Here is a 25606-nt window from a genome sequence, read left to right as displayed (position 1 = left end):
GCTGCTACATGGACAGGTAGTCAGACATTTGTGCATTTTTACCGCCTTGATGTTATAAACCGAACCAAATTTTTTTTGATCGGGGTGGGGGTTGACGATCATTTTTTTTCAGGTATTTTTCAGTTTTCTGTAAAAATTATTCCACAAAATAGAACTCTCACAAAACAGCTAGTTGCTTTTTTAAATAACTCGACTCACATAGCATACAAGCAGCGCCGCAACAGAGACAGACAGTCCATCAGCATAACACCCATAATATCACCAGTTTTCTCGTTATCCATTGATCCAACTAATGTGGGTAATGTAGTTTTCAAAGCAATCCGTTATTTTTTATAGGAGAATAACAGCGGTATTTGTGCAGTTTTGTTTTTTACTTATTTATTTATTTATTTATTTATTTGTTATTTTTTTAAAAGGTGCAGTTGCAAATCAGAATTCCATTCCCAAACTGCCAATTCCGTTCCCAACGCCTAATTCCGCAATTCCGTCCGTGATTCCACCATCGTGGAAAATCAGTAGAGGAAAACACAGTAAATACATGCGTTCAGGTTGCTAAAACGGCTCAACTATTGTTAATTAACAGTACAGTATAAGCCTACAGTGACTTGTTATTAGGACTTCAAAATAACATGTTTAAAAATACTATCTATAGAGAACTAACAAAAGGTGGCATTTTCCCATTGCTAAAAGGCCAGGCAAATTTCAATGCTGTTACAATGTAATTTTGTAATTGTAAAAGTTTACTATTACTGAAGTTTCCATTGCGACCAGGTAAGCGGTTTCATATTTTGCTGTGCTGAAGAAGGTCCTTAGCAAGTTTTCCCACAGTTCATCACATATAATATGTATGACCTGCTGCACTACATTAAAAAGGAAAAGGACCACTTAGTTTGACCTTTGGGGAATTTATTGACTTTGTCAACAGAGCTCTAAAGTGCGGTACACTGTACATGTGTACAAAAAATGAAATACTGTACAGAACCAGATACTGTACACAGTAGAAGACACACATACCACTGTAGCTCCTCTCCCAGTCTTTCTGATCGATCTTCTGGAAGCACTTTGTACATATCATCTTCTTCTAGCTTTCTTTTATATCCAATTCGAAATAAAGGATTTAACCAACTGTAAGAGAAAATAACAAGAGTTTCAGTCACCCCCCACCATGCCTTCATACAATCCCAGATTCTGATTCGCTAAAACACATCCAGACCAAGTTTCATCATAAACAAACAAGTGCTTCTAATATGTAAAAACTCAGTTTGACAGATGGAGGTAAACAGATTAATGGTGCCTAATACCAACAGATACCAAAACTCTTACACACTTGTGTCTTTGTCAAGTTCCATCATAACTGGATTGGTAGTTATAGTTCACGCGACGCAGATGAGAAGATGGCTGCCTAACTCTGAAGCTCCGTGCCCCTGCACAGAAAATAATAATCAGACTGCCCCTCCCAAAGAAAACAAAAAAACACAAAAGCAAAAAATCCCCCCTCAACCAACAGAGCCAGAAACGGAACAAGATGGCGACGCAGCAGAAGTACAGCCTGATAAACAATATCACTAAGGACACTGCAAATATCTATGTGATCCCCGGCGAAAGGATCAAATTAAGTTTGATCCTCCTGCCTCCCAGTCTGAATTGGTGACCCTTTGCAGCAAGCTGAAAGACAGTGGAAATAGAAAATCAGTGCAATAATTTATGCTTCGTTGGGTTTCCTGAGGGGACAGGATTAAAAGAGGATTACGGAAACTAGAAATCGGTCCCTGGGACTACACCCTGCCCCAGACCAACATCCGAGGCCCATCATTGCAATACTTCTGCGATTTCAAGATCGAGAATTCATTCTCCATACTGCAAAGAGGAAATTCACTGGGAAGGACAGCAAATATTAGTCTTCCCTGACTGATCAAGAGCCATATAAGAAAAACGGTGGCAATTTATTTCAATCAAGAAAATTACTACATAACATAAAATTCACCCTACTGTATCCAGCTATACAGAAGTGGGAACCCGATATTTGAAGACCCAGAAAAAGCTATACAGTGTGTGCGCTTCTTAGTTTAATTGGAAATAGGATACAAACGACCATGACCTTGCCTACCCATATATATATATATATATATACATACATACATACACACACACACACACACAGAAACTAGGGCTGCAACAAAGGGTACATTTTGACCTCTGAAGGTTCAGAACACATTACCGAAGGAAGGTTACTACTACTACTTGTTTATATTTGATTGAAAATCTTATTATTTCACAGGTAATCCATATAAATGGAATAAAACATTCACATGTAGTTTAAACATATATATATATATATATATATATATATATATATATATATATATATATATATATATATATATATATGTTTTTATAATTTAAATAAAAATAAAAATACACATTGTTTACGTACATGTAACTGAGCCTGCCTACGATCTATACAGTAAGCATTGCACCTGCACCAACTGCAGTGGACAAAGCTTTATTTAACAGTTTTTTTATTTTATCAGTCACATTTTACTACTACTAGAAATATTAATAATACTAATAATAATATGAACTTATGCTTTTCAAGTGACCCCAGAGATTGATTATGCCTCCATGACGATACGAGTCGCTTACCCAGTTTGCATTCAACTTTTTTTTTGTTCGTCTGGGCATTTAACAAAAAAATCCCAAAACAGCAGAGGGGTTTCGAGACATTTCTTTCAATACAACTTACACCTTGTGCACGCTACGCTTTACTGACGAGATGGCCAATGAAGAAATTAAAGGTTTGCCTCTGGATAACACGAGCTGGAGCGGAGAGAGGTGGACGGTGTTCAATTTTTTAAATTAAAATTATTAGTGTTGGCGTATATTTTGTATGTTTCAAACATATTCTACCATGGCACTTCTCTTACAATGTCTTGTACACTAGGTATTCAGTACATATTTTACTGAAGCAATACAGTCTACTGGTACGATCCACTGCTAAGGATATTTTATACCCTGCTCCACACACTGCGGCGGCATCATGTAGAGTTGCTACGCAATGATTTGATAGCAGATTTTTGTTTACATAATATGCATTATACAAATCAAAAGATTGAATTTTGCATCTGAGTAACATTTAATGTGTTACAGTATTCAAACATTATCAAACAGATTCTGTTAACAAAAAAAACAAAAAAAACAATACAATACGTGAACCCTTCTGACGAACCTTCAAAGGTTTAAAACAATCTTCGAATCCCTGGCTAGCGAACGAACCGCAGCCAAAAGATAAACTATTTATATGTTGTTTTGCTGTCATGTTTTTTTTGTGTTTTTTTCATATACTATAATGGGATTAAGCAAAAAAAAAAAAAAAGTACAGCTATAAGAATCTAGTCATGAATGCTGTATTTTTTTTTTCAGCCCTCAAAGTTCACTATTATTGTCATCAGTAACAATGCTAGTATCTGCTGCATATGGTAACGACAGTGAATTGAAGGGCACAGTGGTGGTTTGCTAAGTGGCATCCACAGTAATTAATTTAATCACTGTGCAGTCACTTATATGTATGTACATGAGTTTGCGCGTATATGTTTATGCAGATATAGGTGAATATATGTGTGGATATGCATATCACTATACCGAACCCCCATGGAACCTGGAGAAATGTTTGTTATATCAGGGTGTTCACTATAATAGGGTTTGCCATTTTTCGCTATCAAATTTGAATTGAACATTAATATATTAGTACCTTTAATAAGATTCCTTCACATTTATCAACATTTAAACGGTATTGTGACAAGGTACTAGTGTCACGTGTGGGTAACCGCATTGCAAGACAGAGACATGGGAGTTTGAGTTGAAACGATGGCACAGGCGTGCCGGACTTATTAAACACAAAACAGAAAGTAAACAAACGGGTCACGTGACGCTACCAACGATGGTACCGCACAGAGGACACATACAGAAGATTGCTCTTCAATTGCTCTTCACGCCCATTGCCTGGTTACAGTATGTGTGAAGATGACTCGTCATGCATGATTCATACTACAATAGGTCATATTTGAATGAGTGTTATCTTTGAATTAGTCAACCACGGTCTTTGTTTTCACTGAGGGAATAACATACTTGACACTGGAGAAAGTTCAGTGTCAGTCAGTATTAAGATCGTTGTATCCGGATCGATGCTGTACTTGATCATTCTAATAGGGCTAATTTGTATTGAAAAAAATGGTTCTTGCTGTTGGGATTGTTAAAAACAGGTGTTCGTTATAAGAAGGGTTCGTTATAGTGAAGTTAGCCTGTCTACAGTGGTTTGCAGAAGTATTCACCCCCTACCAATACTACACTGTTATAGGAGGAGCAGGTTAAATGTCAGCAAAACTTGCAAAGAAAATGTACAAAATGAAATTTATTGGTTGCATAATTATTCAGCCACTTTTAAGTCAGTATTTGGTAGCAGTACCTTTTGCAACAATTACTGCTATGAGTCTTTTTGGATCGGTCTCTACTAGCTTTGCACAATAGGATGGTGAAATGTTTGCCCATTCACGGGAAAATTGCTCCAGTTCTGATAAGTTTGTTAGGGGGATCGTCGATAGGCTGCAATCTTCAAGTTTCGCCATAAATTTTCGATTGGATTCAAGTCAGGACGTTGACTGAGTGTCAGAAAGACAGCTGTAGTGGGTGACATCAGACAAGAACCAGGAACCAACAAATAAACAACAGAGAGGTAGAGTTTGGTGAAGTTGAGCAGTTGGTTTTGCTCACATTTAATAATGAAACAGACAGAAAATAAAAGGTTGAAAGACAAACAAGACACAGGATACAACACTTTCGCCAAAATAAAGAGAAAAACAAAACAGACTACACGGACAAACACGATGAGCTGATATTATAACTAGTCTTACTATTGTTACCTTCGTCTCCATTCCCGTTCTCCAATCACCGAACACACAACCCCGAGCGAGTGAAAACATGCTGCTTTTATGCAGCTGTACCGAAACTCAATTGCTAATCAAGCATTCAATTGGAGTCTCGGTACAACTGCAGTGAATTAATAAAGTGCAATTCCCCATGCTCACATATTACATTTTACCTGCACGTGAAGTGCTGTGCAATCCCCATGCCAAAATACAGACATACAAGTACATTTTAAACAACTCCTTTTCCACAGACCCATTTATGTCCTGTATACCAATGACTATACACCAACATTAACACACTACACGTAACATACAACACCAAAATACACAGGAGTGGGGCAAAATTGCCACACTGAGCCACTCAAGAACATTAATTCTCTTCTTGTTCAACCACTCTAGTGTGGCTTTAGCTTTGTGCTTCGGGTCATTGTCCTGCTGAAATGTGAATTTCAGAGTCTTGGCTCAAACAGGTTTTCTTCAAGGATTTGCCTGTACTTTGCACCATCCATTCTCTCCTGTAAGCTTCCCAGTCCCTGCAGAAGAGAAGCATCCCCATGGTGTTGGGCCACCATGCCAGTTGGGATGCTTGGAATTTTTGTCTTGTCTGACCAAAACCTTTTTCCACACGTCTGCAGTATCATCGACTTGCTTTTTTGCAAGCTCCATACATGCTTTAAGATGAAGCTTTTTAAGTAATGGCTTCTTTCTTGCCACCCATCCATACAGGCCAGCTTTGTGTAGGGACTGGCTTATTGTTGATGTGTGAACAATGACTCCCATCTCAGACACAGAACTTTGCAGATCTCTCAAGGTCACTGTTGGCTTCAGTGTGACATCCCAAACCGGTTTCCTGCTTGCCCAGCTACTCCATTTGGAGGGCGACCTGATCTGGGTAGTGTCTAGGTGGTATGATGCATCTTCCACTTCTTAATGTTGAACTTCACTGTGCTGAGTGGGGTAATCAGTACCTTTGAAATTTTCCTGTACCCTTCTCCTGCTCTGTGCCTCTCTACCACATTAACCCTGACTTGTTTTTCGAAAGCTCCTTGGTATTCATGGTTACTTTGTTGGTTCACTATGTGAGCTACAGCTTGGAAGTCTTTATATAGCATAGGTAAATTATCTACAAGTTAAACCACTTTGAGTGCACACAGGCTGAAACCAATACACCAATTGTGTGACCTTTCAAGCAAATCATTTGCACCTGAGCTGATTTAGGGCTGTAGTAGCAAAGGGGTTAAATACTTATGCAACTGAGACTAACCTACTTTTCTCTGTAAATCTTACTTAATTATATTCGATATGTATTTTTTAACTTTATCAATGTGGAGTAATTTGTGTAGATTCTACATGTAAAGTCTAATTTGAAAGCGTCGTGGAGTACGCTCAAGTGCCAACAAAGTGTGAAAACTACAGGGAGGTAAATACTTCTGCAAACCACTGTATACACACACACACACACACACACACACACACACACACACACACACACACACACACACACACTTTATTTCAATTCCATTCTTTTTATTTTTTTCATTTATTGTAATTTATAAAGGTGGTCTCCTCACCTCCCCACCCCCTTCTTCGTGGCTGGCAGCTTCCTTTTGTGGTGCTCCGGCCACAGTATTCCTTGCTGCCATGAAAGGCTAGCCGGCGACCCCAGGCAACGGCGTGCAGATGACACAGAGCAGCAGGCAACCCCAAACGACATAGATCAGCAGGCAACCCCAGGCAAAGCGAAGCAGCAGGCAAGGCCGGGCGACAGCGGCAGCGGACCCCCTAGCCATGAAGGAGGCAGCAGGAGCCTCACTTCTCCCTGTGGTGGTGGTGGAGGCAGGGGCTCTTCACCTTCTGGCTGCAAAGGCGGCAGGGACTCATCCCATTTCTGATACCACATGTGGAAGGGTGGTGGGCAATTCACTGACACACACGGGACACAAAGTTTTACTCGAAACGTCGCACTGGTGCCCAGTTTTATTATCTTCTGTCTTGGTTTTATTTTAGCCTGCAGAGGGCACTGTTGTTAGAAAGCAGAATTTGCCTAATTTAGGGTTAAACAAAAGTATTTTGAGGAGAGAGATAAGGCAGGGCGATTATTAGCTCACTATATAAAACAATGGGAGGCAGCAGCTATCATACCAGCGGTGAGGGCTCGAGGGGGAAATCTTGTGACTGAGTCATGCAAAATAAATCAAACTTTTAGGGAATTGTACCATACACTGCATTCCTCTTAGGCATCAGCACAGAAATGTGAGATGCAATCTTTCTTTGACAAGCTGGGCCTCTTTGGACTACATGACCAAGACAGAGACTCTCTGGATGCCCCAATGGAGGAATAGTCGTAGTAGTGACTGAAAACCTGAAATCCTTTTATAAAAAACAAAACACAAACCCTGTAGAGAGATCATATTGGAGACAATAAAGGGCTTACCCTCGAACAAGGCCCCAGGTCTCAATGGTTTCACAGGGGACTTCTATAAAAGTTACATCACTGAATTGGCTCCCCTGCTACTAAACATGTTCACAGAATCGTTTACAAACAACTCCTTACCAACCAACCCGTCTCGAGCGCGTATTACACAAGGACCCATATCAGTGCTCAAGCTACAGACCCATCAGTCTGACTAATAATGATGGGAACATTTTACTAAAAATTCTCTTGCCGTCTGGGCAAAACCATGACAGAATTGATTCACTATCTCATTAGATGCAGAAAAGACCTTTGACAGGGTGGAGCATTTTGTATTGGTCCTAATTTTAATGACCAATACCAACACCCAACAGCAGCATTTTTAACAAATGTTTTAATGACCCAGCAGTTTAACCTCGGAAGGTGTACCAGACAGTGATGCCCTCTCTCACTCTTAATATTTGCTCTAGCATTGAACCACCTGATGCTGCTGTTTGCATCAACACCTTTCCCAGACGTTCAGATGGGAAGATAAATACATAAGCTCTGATATCCCGTTGTTCATATTCGACCCAGAGAACTCTATTCCACTGAAAAGCGGTGAACGCATTCTCCAAATTCTCTGGATACAAAATTAACCGGGCAAAGTCGGAGGCGCTCCCCCTAACATCCTTCTGTCCCAAATCTCTGAAAAAGAAAAATGTAATTGTGACATACAGAGAGATAGTCGGACTTACCAGCTTCCTCCATATACCGCCAGGCTGTTAACTGAGTAAATTGAGCTACAGAAGGTTCTTACAATATCTAGATTCATCATTACACTGTAGGACAATCTCTGCTGCATCCCCAGAGGGAATCATACTGTACATGCACAATAAGCAACTGTGCACTGTGGGATCTACCAGGTTTTAAGTGAGATTTGACCATGTTTAAAAGTTGTTCCTACTTCTTTTGCCACACCACCTGAAACATACTGTACTAATATTCTTTTATAGGTTTATGTAATACTCCTACTTTATCACAATGATTATATAATATTCATACTGAAATATTCACTACAATAAATTTTTTTTTAATTTTTTTTTTTTTTTTTTTTTTCCATTAATGAGCTATTGCCTGTGGTATTTACAAAATATTACAAATGGAAAATAATTTCCATACTGTCATCATATAGTCTCTTACTGTAGCCATGTGTTCAGTACTTTAACGTATTGCACAATTACTTGAATTCACATGGCACTCTTTATAAACCCTTAGATATCAGAAAAACAAAGCTGTCAGAATCCAAGCTCTTGTGATTCAATGAACAATGTCACTGCTTTAAAACCAGCAGTTTACTGCTGCAGTACATTTAACACACACAAGAAGGGGGATGAAATCCAGGGACTGTTCCTCTGCCAGTACAGTAATTGACCATCTCAGCAGATAGATGTACAGAGAACAGTAGGTTCCCATCATTTGGAGTTTCCAATTCAACATCACCTGGCAGACTCAGACAACTTGTGACATTCTGAAATGCCAAAATACTGTCATCAAGAACAGTGTAGTGCACATTAGATTGGGGGTATTTAATTACAGGACCTGGAATTAATTGTCTGAAAGCTTTCAGTTAGCTATGATGTGGCTATTTTCTACTAGAAAATTGTCCAACCTGTTATATTTACAAATACTGACAGCAATGCTTTGGTTGAAAATGGTTCTTGCTTCAGGTAGTAATGTATGACACCCAGCTCTTGGTTATCTAAGGTAATAGCAGTCAACTACAAGGGGTTGTGGCTTGGTAAAGAGTCAGCCAGCATCGTTTGTTTTAGAATCATATTCAATCTATAAATAGTAAGTTAACTAACATATATGCGTAGCCTCCCCAACCAAGGATATCGCTAGAGCGTCAGCAGTCATCATTTTTGTTTTACTTGATACAGTTCTTGTGCTTGGTTTTCTTTAGACTGTGTCGGCTCTGTATAAGGACCTACTGTTTATGTTTGGCAACCCTTTCAAGCAAATTAATGGGTCCTGTAAACAGTACGGTTTGCACAATAAAAAAAAAAAAATCTGTATTTTATTTACAAAGCACTGAACAGTCCTCCAATTCTCTAGTTAATACAGTACAAGTTCACTTACACTGCCATATTCTAGTGCTATATAGCTATCATTTACTCTACAGCTATAAAGTAAGTATTGCTCAGCAGATAAATGCTTTGAAAGTCATTGTGACACCTAGTGTTAGACAAGCAGCTTGTATAGTTTTGTAGAAGGTCTGAGGTGTGAAAGTGCCAACATTATATCACACACTTTCTGTGTGATTTTTGCCTACAATTGCCTAAGTAACGTTAGGTTATTATCATAACCCTGGTTCCCTGAAAAGAGAATGACAACCATTACCGAATGGGAAGAGCCTCTCTGACCGTCAATCACTGAGCATATATACAAAAGCTGCCCTATCATGGCCCTGCTGTGAGGAGGAAGTCCCTCCCACCTCCTGCTGAAGAGGGATGTCCTCACTAGTAGCACATCATCATTTTCTTTCGAAAACAGAGGTCAGCTGGGGACACGATTTCGAAGAGTAATGGTTGTCATTCTCTTTTCAGGGAACCAGGGTTATGGTAATAACCTAACGTTCCTTTTCAATTCCAATGACAACCATTACCGGATGGGAAAGCTGTACCAAAGCTGTCGTGGCTCCAGATTACCGACAGTATAGCCCCACAGCGATAGCATCAGAGCCCACATGATGCCTAAGGGCATGCCGCCTGCAAAACCCTAGAGCCCAGAGGGGGTCTCGTTTGGTTTGTAACATCAAGGCAGTAAAAACGCAAAAATGTCTGACTACCTGTCCATGTAGCAGCATTGCATAACTCATCTAAGGAGGCGCCATGAAGGAAAGCCCACGAAGTTGCCTGGCCCCTGGTAGAATGGGCCGTAATGTCCCCCGGTAACGGGGAGTCCGTCTGCTCATACGCCAAGCGTATCAAATCTGTCACCCAATGCACGAGACATTGCTTTGATAGGGCCTGACCTCTAGAGACCTGTAGCAGACAAACAGCTGGTTGGACTGTCTCCAGGATGCCGTCCTATCCAAATAGCAGCGAAGAGCCCGAATGGGCATAGCATGTGTTGTCTACGGTCCTCCTGTGACTTGTGCAGGGGAGGTCTGAAAGTTTCCAAAACCACTGACTGGTTAATATGGAATGAGGATACCACCTTTGGCAAAAACGATGGATTTGTTCTTAATGTTACCCACGAGTCACTTCCAATGAAAGCCATACATGTGTCATCGATGGACAGAGCACGAAGCTCACTTACTCATCTGGCAGACGTAATGGCTATTAAAAATGCCACTTTTAAGGAAACAGAGCGCAATTCTGCTGACGCCATGGGCTCAAATGGGGGACTGTGACAGGATGACAGTGTTGAGGCTCAGAGACAGATTAAAAATAAAGTTATTTTATTAAAAAAAAAAATTCAAACAAACAGGCACAAGGGCCAACAGAAAAGAGGTTCAAACAGAATAATCAAAATGAACTTACAAATAAACGGTCAGGTTCCAGGCTCTACACAAAATACTTTCTTTAAAAACACAAAACTCTCAAATACAAAAACAAACTCCAAACAAAAAACCACACCCCAAACAGAAAACACACCACAGCACACTACTACTGTACTCACTTCACTACTCACTGCCAAACAGGGCCTCTCCCCTGGCTTTTATCCCCTGTGGTTGGAGCCCAATTAATCAATAATTATTCAATTAGGGCTCCAGCCACATTCACACGTTTTTCTGGCAGGGAGAAATTTAACCCTCTCCCTGCCAGTTCCAAGCATGTTCATATAGATGGGGAGTTCCTCGTCACAGGGACCCATAAGGGCCCGCAGTACCAGTTCTAGATCATTTGGGTACCATACTTTTCATGGGAGGATGAAGCCTCCAAGCCCCTTTAAGAAACTGCACTGCCAAGAAATGTGCTCCAGGGGACACTGAGTCAATTTTGTCATGGCACTCTGATATTTATGCCAGATATACCTTCAAAGTGGACGCTGATTTTCCTGCATCAAACAAGTGTTGTAAGAAGGTTAATATCGTCTCAATCGGGCAAGTGACCTTTGGCAATGCACCAGTCTTGGAAAACTTTCCATTTATATGAGTACTGGGCTCTAGTGCTCAGCGCCCTAGCAGACTGTAGTGTTTCTGCTACTGCATCTGGCAAACCTCGTCTGAATAGACGGCTCCGTTCAACGGCCAGACCCAGAGTTGCAGCTGGGCTGGGTTCGGGTGCCATAATAGCCCCTCCACTTGGCTCAGGAGGTCCTTGCACAGTTGGAGCTGCCACGGCTGATCTGACAACATGTCTGAGAGGAGAGCAAACCAGGGGTGTCTCGGCCATCTGGGTGCAACCAGCAAAACCTGTGCGCTCTCCACCCTGATCCTTTCTAATGTCAGGGGTAGTAATGGTAGCGAAGGGAATGCATACAATAGTCCCTGTGGCCAGGGGTGAGCTAGCAAGTCTACTCCCAGGGGGCCCCTGTCTCTCTCCATGGAGAACCACTGGGAGCAATGAGTGGACTCGGCTGTGGCAAAGAGGTCAACTCGTGCAGGTTGAAACCTCTCCCAAATCTGTTTCACCACTTGAGGATGCAGCCTCCACTCTGAGCTGTCTGGAGCTCTTCTGGACAGGAGGTCTGCTGCCTTGTTGTCCAAACCGGGGTGGTGAACTGCCCTGATGTAACGCAAGTTTCTGTGTGTCCAGGACAGGAGTCTGTGCACTGCGTGGTGAAGGCCTGGTGAGCGCAGGCCGCCTTGGTTATTTATGTAGGCTACCACTGTGGTACTGTCAGTCCGGACCAGCACACGTTTGTAAGCTAATTGCTGGCGAAAATGGGATAACACCAGGCTCACTGCTTGCAGCTCTTGTGCATTTATGTGCGCTTGCTGCCAAAGTCCCTTTCACTGGCCTCTTATTCCTCTCCCATTCCAGACCGCTCCCCAGCCCAGGCTGGAGGCGTCTGTAGTGACCACTTCCCTTCTGTGAGGGGATCCAAGGCGCAGATTGCCGGGACATAGCCACCACTCCAGTGTCTTCCGGCATTGTCTGGACACTCGCACCAGCCGGTACCGGTCTCAGACTGGGTGCACCTTGAGCGTATTCACCCAGCCTTGAAGCAGGCGCATTCTCACCAACCCTAGTGGAAGGCTTCTCGAGGCGGCTGCCATCAGCCCCAACAACCTTTGATATATTCTGACCTTCAATTTACCAAGCGAACAGCATTCTTCCTTTGAAGACTGGCGATCTCCTGTTGAAGAAGTATCGCCCTCGCTGGTTCGACGGTAGTGAGGAGCACACCCTTAAAGAGTGGTGGACCTATGCAGAATTGTAGAGCATATCCATGTCTCATAGTCGATAGCACCCAGGAGTCTTAGGTCGGTCTCCCTTGGGCTTGGGAGAGGGCGGGTCTTTCTTAGGCCCCGGCCTCGGTCTCCAGCCGGAGAACCGGTTACCCGTGACCTGCAGTGGTCCCCTGCCGCTGGCCCTGTCTCTGCTTACTTGCTTAATCTGGGCTAGAGAGTGGTGTTCAGACCCTTTTACCCCAGCAGACTGTGCATGCCACCTTGGACTCTGGCTGTAAGCTGGAAGGTGCGAAAACTTTGAGGTGACCTCTGTGGCCTTGTGGGACCTCTCAAGGCTCACGGTCTTCACGGTCTCTCGGTCTCCACGACCATCGCTGCCAGCGACCTCGCTGATGCCTGACCTAACTCCCCTATTAGGTCAGTCATCGCCTTTGCCACCGTCTGGAGCACCACTTTGTCTGCCTCTGTGACTCTGTCCTGCAGCCTCTCCGCCAACTGGTTCTGGTAAAGTACCAGTAAGGCCATGGTGTTCGCTGCTCGCACAGACAGCGCAGCTGATGCGTATGCTTTCTTCAGCATCGCGTCCGTTGTCCTGCAAGGCTTTGATGGGCAGGGTGGGTCCTTATCCCCCTTGGTGAAGGTGGAACCTTGCACCAAAACCGTGACCGTGTCCCCGATAGTGGAGAATGTGCCTAGGCCCGCTTCTTGGGTCCTGCAGTCAAAAGCAGAGACTCTGCTGTTCTGGAGGCTGAGGGTGCAGACGCTGGGTTGCCCCAGGAGGAGCACACCAAATCCAGGAAGTCCTAGCATAAGGGGAGGGCATGCTGTGGGACACGTGTGGCAAAGGCGGCAGGATGCTCCCCACTGTGGCCTGCCGACGGAGGTGGCTGGGTCCAATACGTCCGACCTGGACGCCATGAAGAACAGCTCGCCTGGGCTATGGGGTCTATGCAGAGGGGATGAGGAACGAGACTGTGGGAGCTAGGGCTGCCTGGTGGTAGGGGGCAGCCTGCCCTGAGAGTAGGGTCTCCAGCATGGTCTGCTGGGCCCTTACAGTCTCCGCCAGCTCCGTGAAGCGCCGCTCGGCCGAGCTTGTGTGCCTTCAAGGCGACTGAGACAGCGAACATCGGCGCCTGTATGGGGAAGGGGAGCTGTGCCTATGTGGTGACCTCCTGTCCCCTGGGGAGGAGGAGCGGTGCCTGCGTGGCGACCTCCTGTCCCCTGGTGAGCGTCCCCTCGAGTGGTACCGCCTCAGCAGTGACCATCTTGCCTTCCCTGAAAGGTGTCTGCCCCTCTGTACTGGTGGAGGGATGGGTGATCCAGTTGTGTGCTAGGGTTCCCTGGTCACTGTAGCAGGGAGGGGTCCTGGACGACCTCTGCGGAGGCTCTTGGACCACAGATCTCATTCTCCCATGGCTTGAGGAGAGAGACTGTGCTGGGGATAAGTCTGCTCTCCGGCGCTTAGTTCTCCTCAAGAATTTCCGACATGGAGAGCAGTCCAGCTCACCTGCCAGTGCCTTGGCCGCATGCTCTGGGGCACCTGGCGCAGGATCGGTGCTTGTTCTGCCTGGGCAATTTTGCCACACCGGTCACACTGGCGAAAACCAGCAGAGGACCCAGTTGACTGGACCGACATGCTTTGCAGTTTTTTTATTTTTTTTAACTGCTGCGCTCAATGAGCAGCCTGCAGACGCTTTTTAAAACGATTCACCGGAGCCCGATCAGTCAGTGCTGGGATCGGCATCTAGGCGAGCACTGTCGGTGGCGAGGTCGGCGTCGAGGCGTGCGTGGTCTGTGCAGAGATGTTGTTGCCAAGTCGATCGGCGCCGAGGTCAATCCGGTTGGTGCCAGGCTGTAAATGGCCTCAAAGCTATTTCCCAGTGCCGAATTAATAAGTACTGGGATCGGCGTTGAAATGAGCATGGTCGGTGCCAAGAGGTCGGTGCCGAGGTCAATGCCGATATGTAGCACGGTCGGTGCGGGGCTGTAGACGGCCTTGAAGAGGTTCACTGGTGCCGAATAAAATTGGTGCCGAGAAAAGCGCTGTCGATGCTGAGACAGTCGGTGCCGTGTGGACCTGTTCCAAGGTCGGTGCCGAGCTGTAGGCGGCGCTGAAGATGTTTACACCGCTGCCGAGTCAATCGGGACCAGGTAGGCGGTGTTTTCTCAACCCCGCGATCAGCGGGAAAAAACGCGGTCGATGCAGGGGTATGCAGTCGATTCAATTGGCGTGGTCGCCGAGGGCAAGCGCAGCCATGCTAGGAACACCCGAGGATTGAGAGGGTCGCTAGGCCCGAGCTGTCTTTGTTTTTTGTTCGCTGTGCCCAATTAAACTGCCGAAAAGGACAACGCAGCAAGCCCACGGAGTCTCATTACAGCACCACAACAGCTCTCCACACGGCTTTGTGTAGTGAGAAGAGCAACAGCAGCTCGCTAATCTCTTTCAGAGGGGTCGAAACCAGCTCTAGTCAGAACTGACATGACAATAAAGCAAGGGCACTCTTTTAGACACGTTTGAAGCATGATTTTACCGTGAATTATTTTGAAATTGTGGATAAATCCCTCACAGCAGGGCCCTGATAGGGCAGCTTTTGTATATATGCTCAGTGATTGACGGTCAGAGAGGCTCTTCCCATTCGGTAATGGTTGTCATTCGAATTGAAAGGAAACTAAAGGCAGATTTGACTGCACTGTTCTATGTTGTGTTAGAGATGAGCATGGGCAGAAGGAACATGTTTCAGTGATATTTTAGATACATCAATAGGTCTGCACGTATTCACTATACATTAGTACCCAAACTGGCCTTGCTCAGCTCCTTCAAAGGAGAGGCTGAATGCCACACTATGTTAAATCATATGTCAGACACCTTTATTGTCAACCTTTTAGTTTTAGCATAACAGTTGTCCAGACAGACTTACTCTTTACTTACTGCAAACTGTCATATTGGCACAGAAACCCCATTTTTTCAATTGCAAGTACAGTAGCATCCAGAAGTGCAATGGCTCTCAAACAAAAGTGGGAAACCTTGCTGTCTAACAATACTAAACAATTTCAAATGCTGTTGAACTAGAACCTAGACGTTTCTTCTAATGCTGCAATCCTGACCAGATGAAGGTTTCTGGCATGTTGTGTGCAATACAGAATTAATAAAACTGCAAAGTTGCTACGTCTTGCACAACTTTTTAATACGCTGTGTCTGGATGGCTCAGACAGAGATTTAGCAGACTGGCTGCTGGTTTTTGTACAATATCTTAGATACAGCTTTCACAATAAACATTAACTACAAGTCCTGGGTTTTGTCGCTGAAATTAAAGAGACTTTGTTAGTCGATTACTAAAAGGTCATGTCTCATTCCCTAGGTGAAATAATTAGACACGTGTGTAATAATTACAATTATTACCGTGTACCGGTACCGTGCTAGGACCGGGTTGTACTAGAGAAGACCAATGTTGTACAATGTACAGCATGCTTTTATCATTTTAATCATTTTAATCTCACGTTAATCAACATACATCATTTGTTGTTTTAGATTACATTTTGTGTATGCTAGCTTTTTCTGATTTTCTGAAACAAGAAACTGATCATTCTCTGAAGTTAAGAATAATACATATAGCACTTCAGCATATCGACAACAGGTAGGTAAGCGCAATACGTTCATGCTTGCATGGGTTCAATAAAAAATATAGAAAAAACCACAATGGATCTTTAACAGATAAGCTTTTTATGCAAATCCAAGCAAACTTTACAAGGGCAGCACATCTCAAAACAAAAATACTGTGTAAATCAAGCCACTACCACGACCCACAGAGGGGAAGGGGTACACACAGACTAGACGGCGACATGACGGTGACTGACCTACATTTCACAGACAGATACAGAGGGGCACAGGAACAACAACAGAAAATAAAACTTAATTTTAACAGAATAACATTTATAATTTTGGATAATAACACTATGTAACACAATTTTTGTTCCTGGGTAGTAAATACAGTATAATCGTAAATCTCGAAAAACTACTCACTTCTAAATCTTTTGTAGTCATTTTTGTATTACTTTAGTATAAATACATGTTAATTTGATTCATATGTTGTTTTTTTCTGATTTTATGTGAACGAAAAGACACACATTTACCCGTTTTCCCATTGGAAATAGTGATATTTTGAAATATCACTGTCCTGGTCACAAAAGCAAAGTTTGTGGGGAATAATAGCCATTTTCTATACTTTTGAGGCATAAGCAATTAGGAAATAACATTTACTACCCAGGAACAAAAAAAAAAAAAAAATTGTTACACGGTGTAATCGGTGAACAGGACCCCGCAACAGCGCAAGTACCTCTCCATATCCTTTGCTCCTGTGTATGCAAATGAGTCTATAAACCAATTGTCCCGAAGCCGTCCGACAGAGGGCGGTAGCTCTAGCTTCACTTTCAGCTCATTACACTGTGTTTTGAAGTGCAAAGCTGAGGCGGAGATCTTACTATAGACCAGGATTTTTCAAAAACAGGAAAAATACTAACGTTAACAATGAGCCACTGTAACCTTTGTAAAATAATTCAGTTCACAACAAGTCTAACTCAGTTTATTCTTGCAACCGACATTCATTCTTCATCAAGTGTTAAAAACTGAAAGTTGCAAAAATAAGAGACTGTGTCAATGTATTTAACTCCAACTAACACAATCTAACGATTTATATGTGCAGTATTTCCACTGTGACAATTATACCCAAATAAGAAACAGATGAGCTAGGAATATAGATTAGAATTGGCTCACTGACTTGCCTTTTGCTTACCAGAAAAATATCTTGGAAAAGACACCAGCAGTAGCAAATGGATTTGGCTTCTCGTCTTTGTGTAGTGGTTCCATAACGGGGTGATTTCTTGTCTTTAAAGTATGTGTCAATACAATTTCAGAGCAGCTATTTTCTCTAGCAGCTTGTAGCTAACGCACCAAGAGAGTCCTTAACGTTAGCTTACTGCTGCAATACATTTCTTTCTGTACTTGTGATCCAGACATGTGGTTCCACACTTCAGTTTGCAGCACAGTACCTCCGCCCATCTAAGAGATTGGCTGAGATGACCGAGGGAGAACTGTCAACGCACTTTGATTGGCTCCAAATGTGATCATCGCATAACCGCTTTCGTGTTAATCACGCATGCAGGAGACAAAGAATGCAGCACAATTGTAATAATGTGCAACGTATTATATAACCGTATTGATTTGATATTTTAATTATTCTACATTATTTGTTTTTGAAGATCAGAGAGCATTGTACTGCTAATTTGTGCATTTAACACTTGTAGTCGAACAGAATCGCGTCTCCTTTCACCTTTTAATGTGTGTAAACAACCATGTGCTGAGAATGCAAAAGTAGTTCTCACTGACATTTTTTCCATTGTAGCGCAGCACTTGATGAAACTTCGCATGAACATTTGACACAATAAACTAGAATATGTTTGCCAGCTTTATTTGCTGTAGTTTATTTTGGTGCCCGCAACACCACCCAACAGCATCCGTCTAAACTACAGGATGAATCGTGCACACAGTATAACAGCAAATGTCTGTACTGATTAGTACCCCAAAACTTTCCATGAAGACGTGCCTCGTACCATCCTCAGGTCTGTTTGGCATATCACGTTTTTTAAATGCGTTTTTCTCCACTGATTTGGCTGCTAGGCACCTGTGTGTGTGTTTGTTTTTTTTTTTTACTTTTCCTAAATATATATATTAAACATCTGGAACCATCAGTAGACCCAGGTTTGCAGAAACATATGGAGATATAATATTCATACATAGAACTACCGCAGCTGTCATTTTGACTCAGTAAAAACAGTGGGTTTGGCTTAGTGCTGCTGAACATCGGAGCTTCGAGTTTGTTTTGAATAGCCACAGGAGACATTTTCAGTGCCTTGAAAAAGTTTTCATCCCGCATCCCTTTTTTCACATTTAAGAGTCCCAGATTCAGAATTTGAAATAGATTAAATTAGGATTTTTCCCCAATGATCTATAAAGCCTTGAGCACCTGCTTTAAATTAATCTGTGAGGATAAATATCGCTCTCTCTGTATGGTCCCACAGTATGGTGGAGACTTTCAAAAGAAAAATCTGCAGAAGGGTACAAAATCATTTCAAAGTCATTGAACATCCCTCAGGGCTCAATGCAGTCCATCGTACAGAAGTGGGAAAAATACGAAACTACCACCACACTGCCTGGATCAGGCCGCCTTTCTAAACTTAGTTGCCGGACAAGAAGGGCACTTCTTAGGGAAGCTACTGTGAGGCCAACTATGACTCTGAATGAGTTACAGAAGTCAGTGGCTGCGATGGACGATGATGTTCATGTATTAACAATCTCCAAGGTATTCCACAAAAAGGGCCTTTATGGGAGAGTGGCAAGGAAGAGGCCCTGGCTGAAAAAAACCGATATCCTTGCCCGCAAAGAGTTAAAAAAATGTCACCTAGAGGATACTGCTGTTATGTGTCTGAACATCTTGTGGTCTGATGATACTAAAGTTAAACTGTTTGGCCTGAACGCTAAACAGTATCTGTGGCGCAAATCAAACACCGCACACCAGCCATGTAACACCATCCCCACCTTAAAGTATGGAGGTGGTAGCATCATGTTATGGGGATGCTTTCAGCAGCAGGAACTGGCAATATTGTCAGGATTGATGGGAGGATGAATGGCGTACAATACACAGAAATCCTGGATAAAAACCTGTGCCCCTCTGCCAAAAAACTCAAACTGTGGAAGAAGTTTATCTTTCAACAGGACAACGATCCAAAGCACACTGCCAGAGCAACACTGGAGTGGCACAAAATGAAGAAAATAGATGTCTTTGAGTGGCCCAGTCAGAGTCCTGACCTTAATCCCATCGAAAATCTGTGGCAAGACCTCAAAATTGCTGTCCATCATCGTTCCTCAACTAACTTGACACAGCTTGAGCAATTTTGCAAGGAGGAATGGACAAATATTGCTCCATCACGGTGTGCAAAGTTAATAGACTTATCCGAAAAGGCTACTGGCTGTAATAGCTGCCAGAGGTGGTTCAACCAAGTATTGACCCAGGGGGATGAATACTTAAAAAATGATTATATTTCAGTTTTCTAATTTTTATTATTTTATTGTTTACTATTTTCTTTATTTCTGTGAAGAAGAATGTGTGACTCACAAATAAAAATTCCCAATCTAATGCATCAAAATCCCAGGCTGTGAGACTCTTAAATGTGAAAAAAAAAGGGATGGGGGCTGAATACTTTTTCAAGACACTGTATCTATCAACAGCTGTAAAAATACATATTTTTTAGTTAGAATGAATTAGGCGTGATTATTTTGAAAAAAACATTATTGAATTATAGTTTACCAAACTAGCTGCTGCATGATTGGAGACCATTGAATAACTAGCAGAGTCAAACTCTGGCACAAAATAAAGGGGTAAAGAGACAACACTTGTATAAAACAGTCAAACAAACAAATCTCGGGCACTATTCTAAGCTCCCGCTGCATGGCAAAAGTCGTCTCTGAGCTGCTAAAACCACTGTTTTATAGTTGCAGTCATAAGTCCCCTTCCAACAACACCGGCAAATCTTGTGTCAGTGTTCGTGTTGTAACAGGTTTCCCTCGCGTGTAACACACAGGCTGCAAAAACGAAAACAAACAATAACATCAAAACGTCTGAGTTACAAAGAAATTATGGGAAAATACAAAGGAGGAAATCGGACTTAAAGCTTGCCACTTTCCTGGAATCAACGACTTAAAAGACGGAGTCCTTTCTGTCTTTCAGTGGCCTCCTTGCTGGCGTGGTAGGCCGCTCCTTTTTATCTGTCTGTCGTATGTGAGCAACTGCCTGTGCAGTCATCCATGAATGATTGTCTTTTCTTCCTGAAAGTACACGTGCCCTCCTTGGGGCTAGACCTTGCTGTATCCTCGCTGTCAAGTAGACCCTGACGGCCACACAGGCCTGCCACTTCGATGAGTCGGGCCTTGTAAACAGTGTACTCTCTCTCTCTCTCTCTCCTGTGAACACATGTCTTTCTCGGGGCTAGGCCTCGCCGTACCCCCGTTGTTGAGTGACTTTCCCAGCCCGAATTCCTCCATGGGGCTAGGCCTTGCCATATCCCCGCTTTGAGTAGACCCTGCTGGCTGCACAGGCCCACCACCTGGACTGTATTTCACCGTGTTTATTGTCTGCTCAAACTCACCCACTGCTGCTTCGGCCTGCGTCCCCCTCTCCCCTGGTGCACGCTATACAGTGACCAGGTGTGTGTGTGTTGACCACGCGGTTAGGGTAGGCACATTGCGTAGCAGCCTCCCCAGTGCTGCGGTGCCATGGCGCACACTTAGCCTGTGATACTATTATCTCAGGGCATAGGTGCTTAGTATAAGCGACACACGGTGCCCAGTGCTTCAGTGGTAGTGCACAACAACGATGCATGATACGCGGTGCACTTAGTGCCCTTAGTACTCGGTGTGTGCCGTGCTTGTTTCGCACAGTGCACATGTGCACACGTGCTGATACCTCTACCACTCACGTGTGATTATGCACGATACCTGATACGCACGGCGCTTGGGACGCACAATGCAAACAATGCATGCGGCGCACGTTGCGCACGTTGCGCTAGTTGCGTAGGCACTAGTCAACCTACACACATTGCTGCACAGTACCCAGTGTAACAGGGTACTCGGCACAAGGTGCACAAGGTTAATACCCTTGCTGCAACACCAGTGGTTGTACAGACTACGCTGACACTTCCAGTGTTCGACGCAGTGTAAGCAGTGCCCCAGTACTGATGCACAAGGTCAGGCCTATGTTGGGGTCTCATCCCTGCATGGCCTGCAATGCTAGCATCCCGCAGGAGGACAAGCACACCCTCTGCATGATCTGCTTGGGCGAACCACATGCAACCATGGCCCTCGAGAGGGACGGGGCATGTAGTGTCTGTGAGGCCCTTCAGCCCCGACTGAAGGAGGCCCAGCTAGAGAGAGCCAAAAGGGCGAGCTCCTTGTCCTCTATGGCCGGCTTGCCAGCGGCTGGGAGTGCCCCAGCTGACCTGTCCCAGGGAGCCCTGTTGGGTTTTCCCAATGCACAGGCCGTCCGCAGTCGCTCTCCATCTCCACAAGCGAAATGGGTGAAGCACTCTAAGCAGGCAAGAGACATTATGAACCTCAAGGCCCAGATGACCTAGGTCCTGGAGCTCTTGGCTAGACAGGTGCCACAGGCAGGGTCGTCTCAGCTGGTAGAGGAGGACATGCTGTCCATAGTGGCCTTGGGTGACGGGGCTTTTATCTCCTCTGAGATGCGAGTTCTGAGAGTGTCACAGAAGCCAGTACCACCCAGCTGTCCAGCTCCATTTCGGCACTCATGGGACGTGCTGCAGCTTTCCTGCAGGCCCCCTGGACGCCAGCGACTGAACCACACAAGTCCATCTCACGGATGCAGGCGCTGGCTCCCCGCCCCCGAGGTTCCCGGCCTTCCCAGATTCTTTGGAGGAGGTACGCTCCTCCTGGGACCACCTGACCTCAGGACCCAGTGTGATAAAGCAGGCCACACTGCCTGCACCTCCTTAGAAGGCACGGATAAGCTTGGCCTGGCGGGTTTCCCCCCCAGTAGACTCCCCCATCGTGGCACTGGTTAAGGCCCTGCCGGTGGGTTATCTCATTAAAAACCCAGGTAGCCAAACCTCCAATGCACAGTGACGGAGACACATTTAAAGCAAGCATATGCAGCAGAAGTGCAGGCAACTCACTTGGCTAAAACAGCGAGTGTGCTTACTGCGTATTTGGATGGTGTACTGCCCGCTCCACGAGCCTGTGGCCACGGAGCTGCGCCTCCTGTCCATCATTCCCAGGTCATATGTTTGGGCCAGTGGAGGAGATTTTGCAAAGATCTCACCGAAAAGCAAGACGTCCCGCCAGATGGCCGCATTTCTCCCTCCCTGTGCCTCTGCATGGGGTGGGTCGAGCCGCTGGCGAGCTCCACAGACTCAAACTGTCACACGAACAGTCCTAAGGTATCTCCTTCAGGGCACACCAGCAGGTAACCGAGCCCAGCAAGCAGGCAGAGGGAATGCAGGTCATGGTCAGTCCACAAACCAGCGTCAGAGGAGATGTTTTCGGGGCCAGCACCCTAAATACTTCCTCCAATCTGCCCAGCTCCATCCTCGGCAGCACGAGCAGGGCTCCTGAAGGTTGTCGGCCTCAGACCAACCTTTTTGGCACAACAGCTGCAGTACTAGCATGCTTGCACCTCAGACTCCTGGGTGCTCGCAACCGTGCAAAACAGCTATACGCTTCAGTTTTGTTTTTGACCTCCTCCCTTTCGACGTTTCACAAATACTTTCATGACAGACCCTCTGCAAGCCTCAGTACTTCAGAAAGAAGTGTCTGCCTTTCTGTGCAAGCGAGCCATTCGTCTCGTAGACCCCATTTCCCACAGAGAGGGGTACTACTCATGGTACTTTCTGGTATCCAAGAAAGACAGCGGCTTTCGCCCCATCTTGGACCTGAGGCTCCTCAATGGGTTCTTAAAAGAAAGGAGGTTCCAAATGCTGACTTACTGTCACATCCTCCTGTTCGTCCGGCCGGGCGACTGGTTCACCACCGTGGATTAAGGGACACATACTTTCATGTTCCCATTCGTCCAGAGCACAGAAAGTACCTGCGCTTTTCCTTTCAGGGATGCATGTATGAGTTTGCTGTGCTGCCACTCGCTCTCTCCCTAGCTCCACGTATGTTCTCAAAGGACGGTTGACGCTATCCTGGCTCCCCTGCGGCTGCAGGGTATCAGAGTGATAAACTATCTCAACGACTGGTTGATCTGTTCCCAGTCACGAGAGCGAGCACTGCCCCACACGACGGTTGTGACAGAGCAGCTGGTCAGGCTGGGCCTCACCATAAATGATGCAAAGAGTCGGCTCACACCAGAGAAGTGCACCACGTACCTGGGGCTCTGGCTAGACTCCACTACGATGCGTGCATACCTGTCGGGCGACAGGGTTGCAGCTACACAGGAGTGCCTCTTCTTGTTTCAACAGGGATCACAGGTCACCCTCAGATTGTGCCAAAAACTGCTGGGTCTGATGGCCGCAGCTATCTTGGCCATTCAGTTGGGTCTACTTTTCATGTGTCCGCTGCAAGCGTGGTTCAGTGCATTTCACCTCAATGCCAAATGCGACAGATATCATCAGCTGACCAGATCCATGCGTGCTCAGCAGCCCTGCGCTGGTAGAGGGTTGCCTCTGACCTGCGCAAAGGTGTACAAATGGGAGTAGTACTAACCACCAAGTGGTGATGACAGACACCTCCAGTCGGGGTTGGGGAGTGGTCTGGAAAGGCAGAGGAGTCAGCAGATCCTGGTCGGACAACTGGTCATCCCTGCACATAAACATACTGGAGTTGCAAGCAGTGTTCCTTGCTCTCCACTACTTCCTCCCAGTGCTGCTCCTAACGGACAGCACAACAGTGGTGGCATATGTCAACCACCAGGGAGGCCTACAGTCCCCAGGGTTGCATCGCATAGCTTTCAAGCTGCTGATATGGACTCAGAGGAATCTGCTGCCCCTACGGGCGAGGCACATTCCCGGAGCAGTGTGCGTCAACCCTGTTTTTCGACTCTGTGAGATTCCATTTTGGTTGGATCTCCTCAGTCAGGTGAAAGGCTCTCTTTGGCACCCAGAACCATGCAGGTTACAGTTATGGGTCTGACCCCTGAAAGGGATCACTGGTTAGCCCTAGGGCTATCAGACCCAGTTGTGGAAATGATGCAGAGCACTAGGGCAGACTCCACTAGGTCTTTGCATGCCTGCAAGTGGAGGTATTTTCAAATTTGGTGTCTGGCTGGGAACCATGACCCCATTACTTGCCCTATGCCAGTCATTTTGCAATTTCTGCAAGAACTGCTTGATGCTGGAAGATCGCCTTCCACCTTGAAGGTGTATTTAGCAGCTGTCTCTGCTTGCCATGCCGCCATAGATTCTGTGTCTCCAGGTGCACGTTTTTTGGCTACCCGTTTCCTTAAAGGCGCATGGCGAATACGCCCTCCTAGGAGGACTGTTCTCCCTGAATGGAGCCGTAATGTTGTACTAGAGGCTGTCACAAAGGCCACGTTTGAGCCCTTGCACTCCATAAAGCTGAAGTACCTGTCTATGAAGATAGCCTTCCTCTTGGCTATCACCTCAGCTAAGCGGATCACTGAGCTGCAGGCGTTGTCTGTACACAGCTCCTGCATGCGTATTTGCGTATTTGTGTATTTCCTCCCCAGGGTGATTACAGCCATCCACATCAACCAATCTGTGGAACAGGAGTCTTTTCATTCCCTTCCGTTTACTTCTAAGGAGGATGAGAGAATGAATTTCCTCTGCTCAGTACAGGCATTGAGATGCTACATGCATAGGACAAGAGCTCTGCTCTGCTCAATCTGACCAGCTCTTTGTCTGTCATGGAACACGGACCCTAGGACAGCCCCTCTCTAAGCAGCGTCAGTCACACTGGATTGTGGACACAGTCTCAACTGCGCTTGATGGTGCTGGCTAGAGGTTTGGCTACATCCTAGGCCCTTTTCAAAGTTGCCTCAATGTCCGACATTTATGCTGCAGGGTATAAGTTCTCACCACTAACCTCTGGGTTAGGCTGTGTTGTGCGTCCATCATGTGCTGCCATTCCCTTGCGACAGCTTTGGTATACGTTATCCCATACCAATGTAAGCGGTGGTCGTCTTCAAATTGAAAGGGAACATTAGGTTACTTACCCTATCCCTGGTTCCCTGAAAGAGAAGACGACCACCACCCGCGAGGTCACTTCGGTCACCATCATGGGTTTGATGGAAAAGAGGAGGATGTTCCTGTGAATGACAGCTTTATTCCCTCGGTAGGCGGGACTGAGTGTGTCATCACAGGAAGGGTCCTTTCGGCAGCTCTGGTATAGAGAGCTCA

The 25606-nt window shown here is 45.1% G+C and overlaps 1 protein-coding gene across 2 annotated transcripts in view; it reads right to left on the bottom strand.

Moving 5' to 3' along the window:
- Positions 1-17690, bottom strand: part of LOC121327552 (ATP-binding cassette sub-family C member 4-like) — a 97498-nt gene extending 79808 nt beyond the window's left edge. For both annotated transcript variants that reach the window (XR_005951577.1, XM_041271635.1), the window contains exons 1-2: positions 17470-17690; positions 1015-1125 (exon numbers count right to left, since the gene is read on the bottom strand). Coding sequence is in view for 1 of the 2 variants with exons in the window: in XM_041271635.1 (XP_041127569.1) it covers positions 1015-1125; positions 17470-17543 (185 nt within the window). In the remaining variant the exon portion in view is untranslated. The remainder of the gene's footprint in view (positions 1-1014; positions 1126-17469) is intronic.
- Between the last annotated feature and the right edge of the window lie 7916 nt (positions 17691-25606).

This window comes from Polyodon spathula, chromosome 15, assembly GCF_017654505.1.
Source record: "Polyodon spathula isolate WHYD16114869_AA chromosome 15, ASM1765450v1, whole genome shotgun sequence".
In the NCBI taxonomy this organism is placed as follows: Eukaryota; Metazoa; Chordata; class Actinopteri; order Acipenseriformes; family Polyodontidae; genus Polyodon; species Polyodon spathula.
This window is presented reverse-complemented; position numbering and strand designations above follow the sequence as displayed.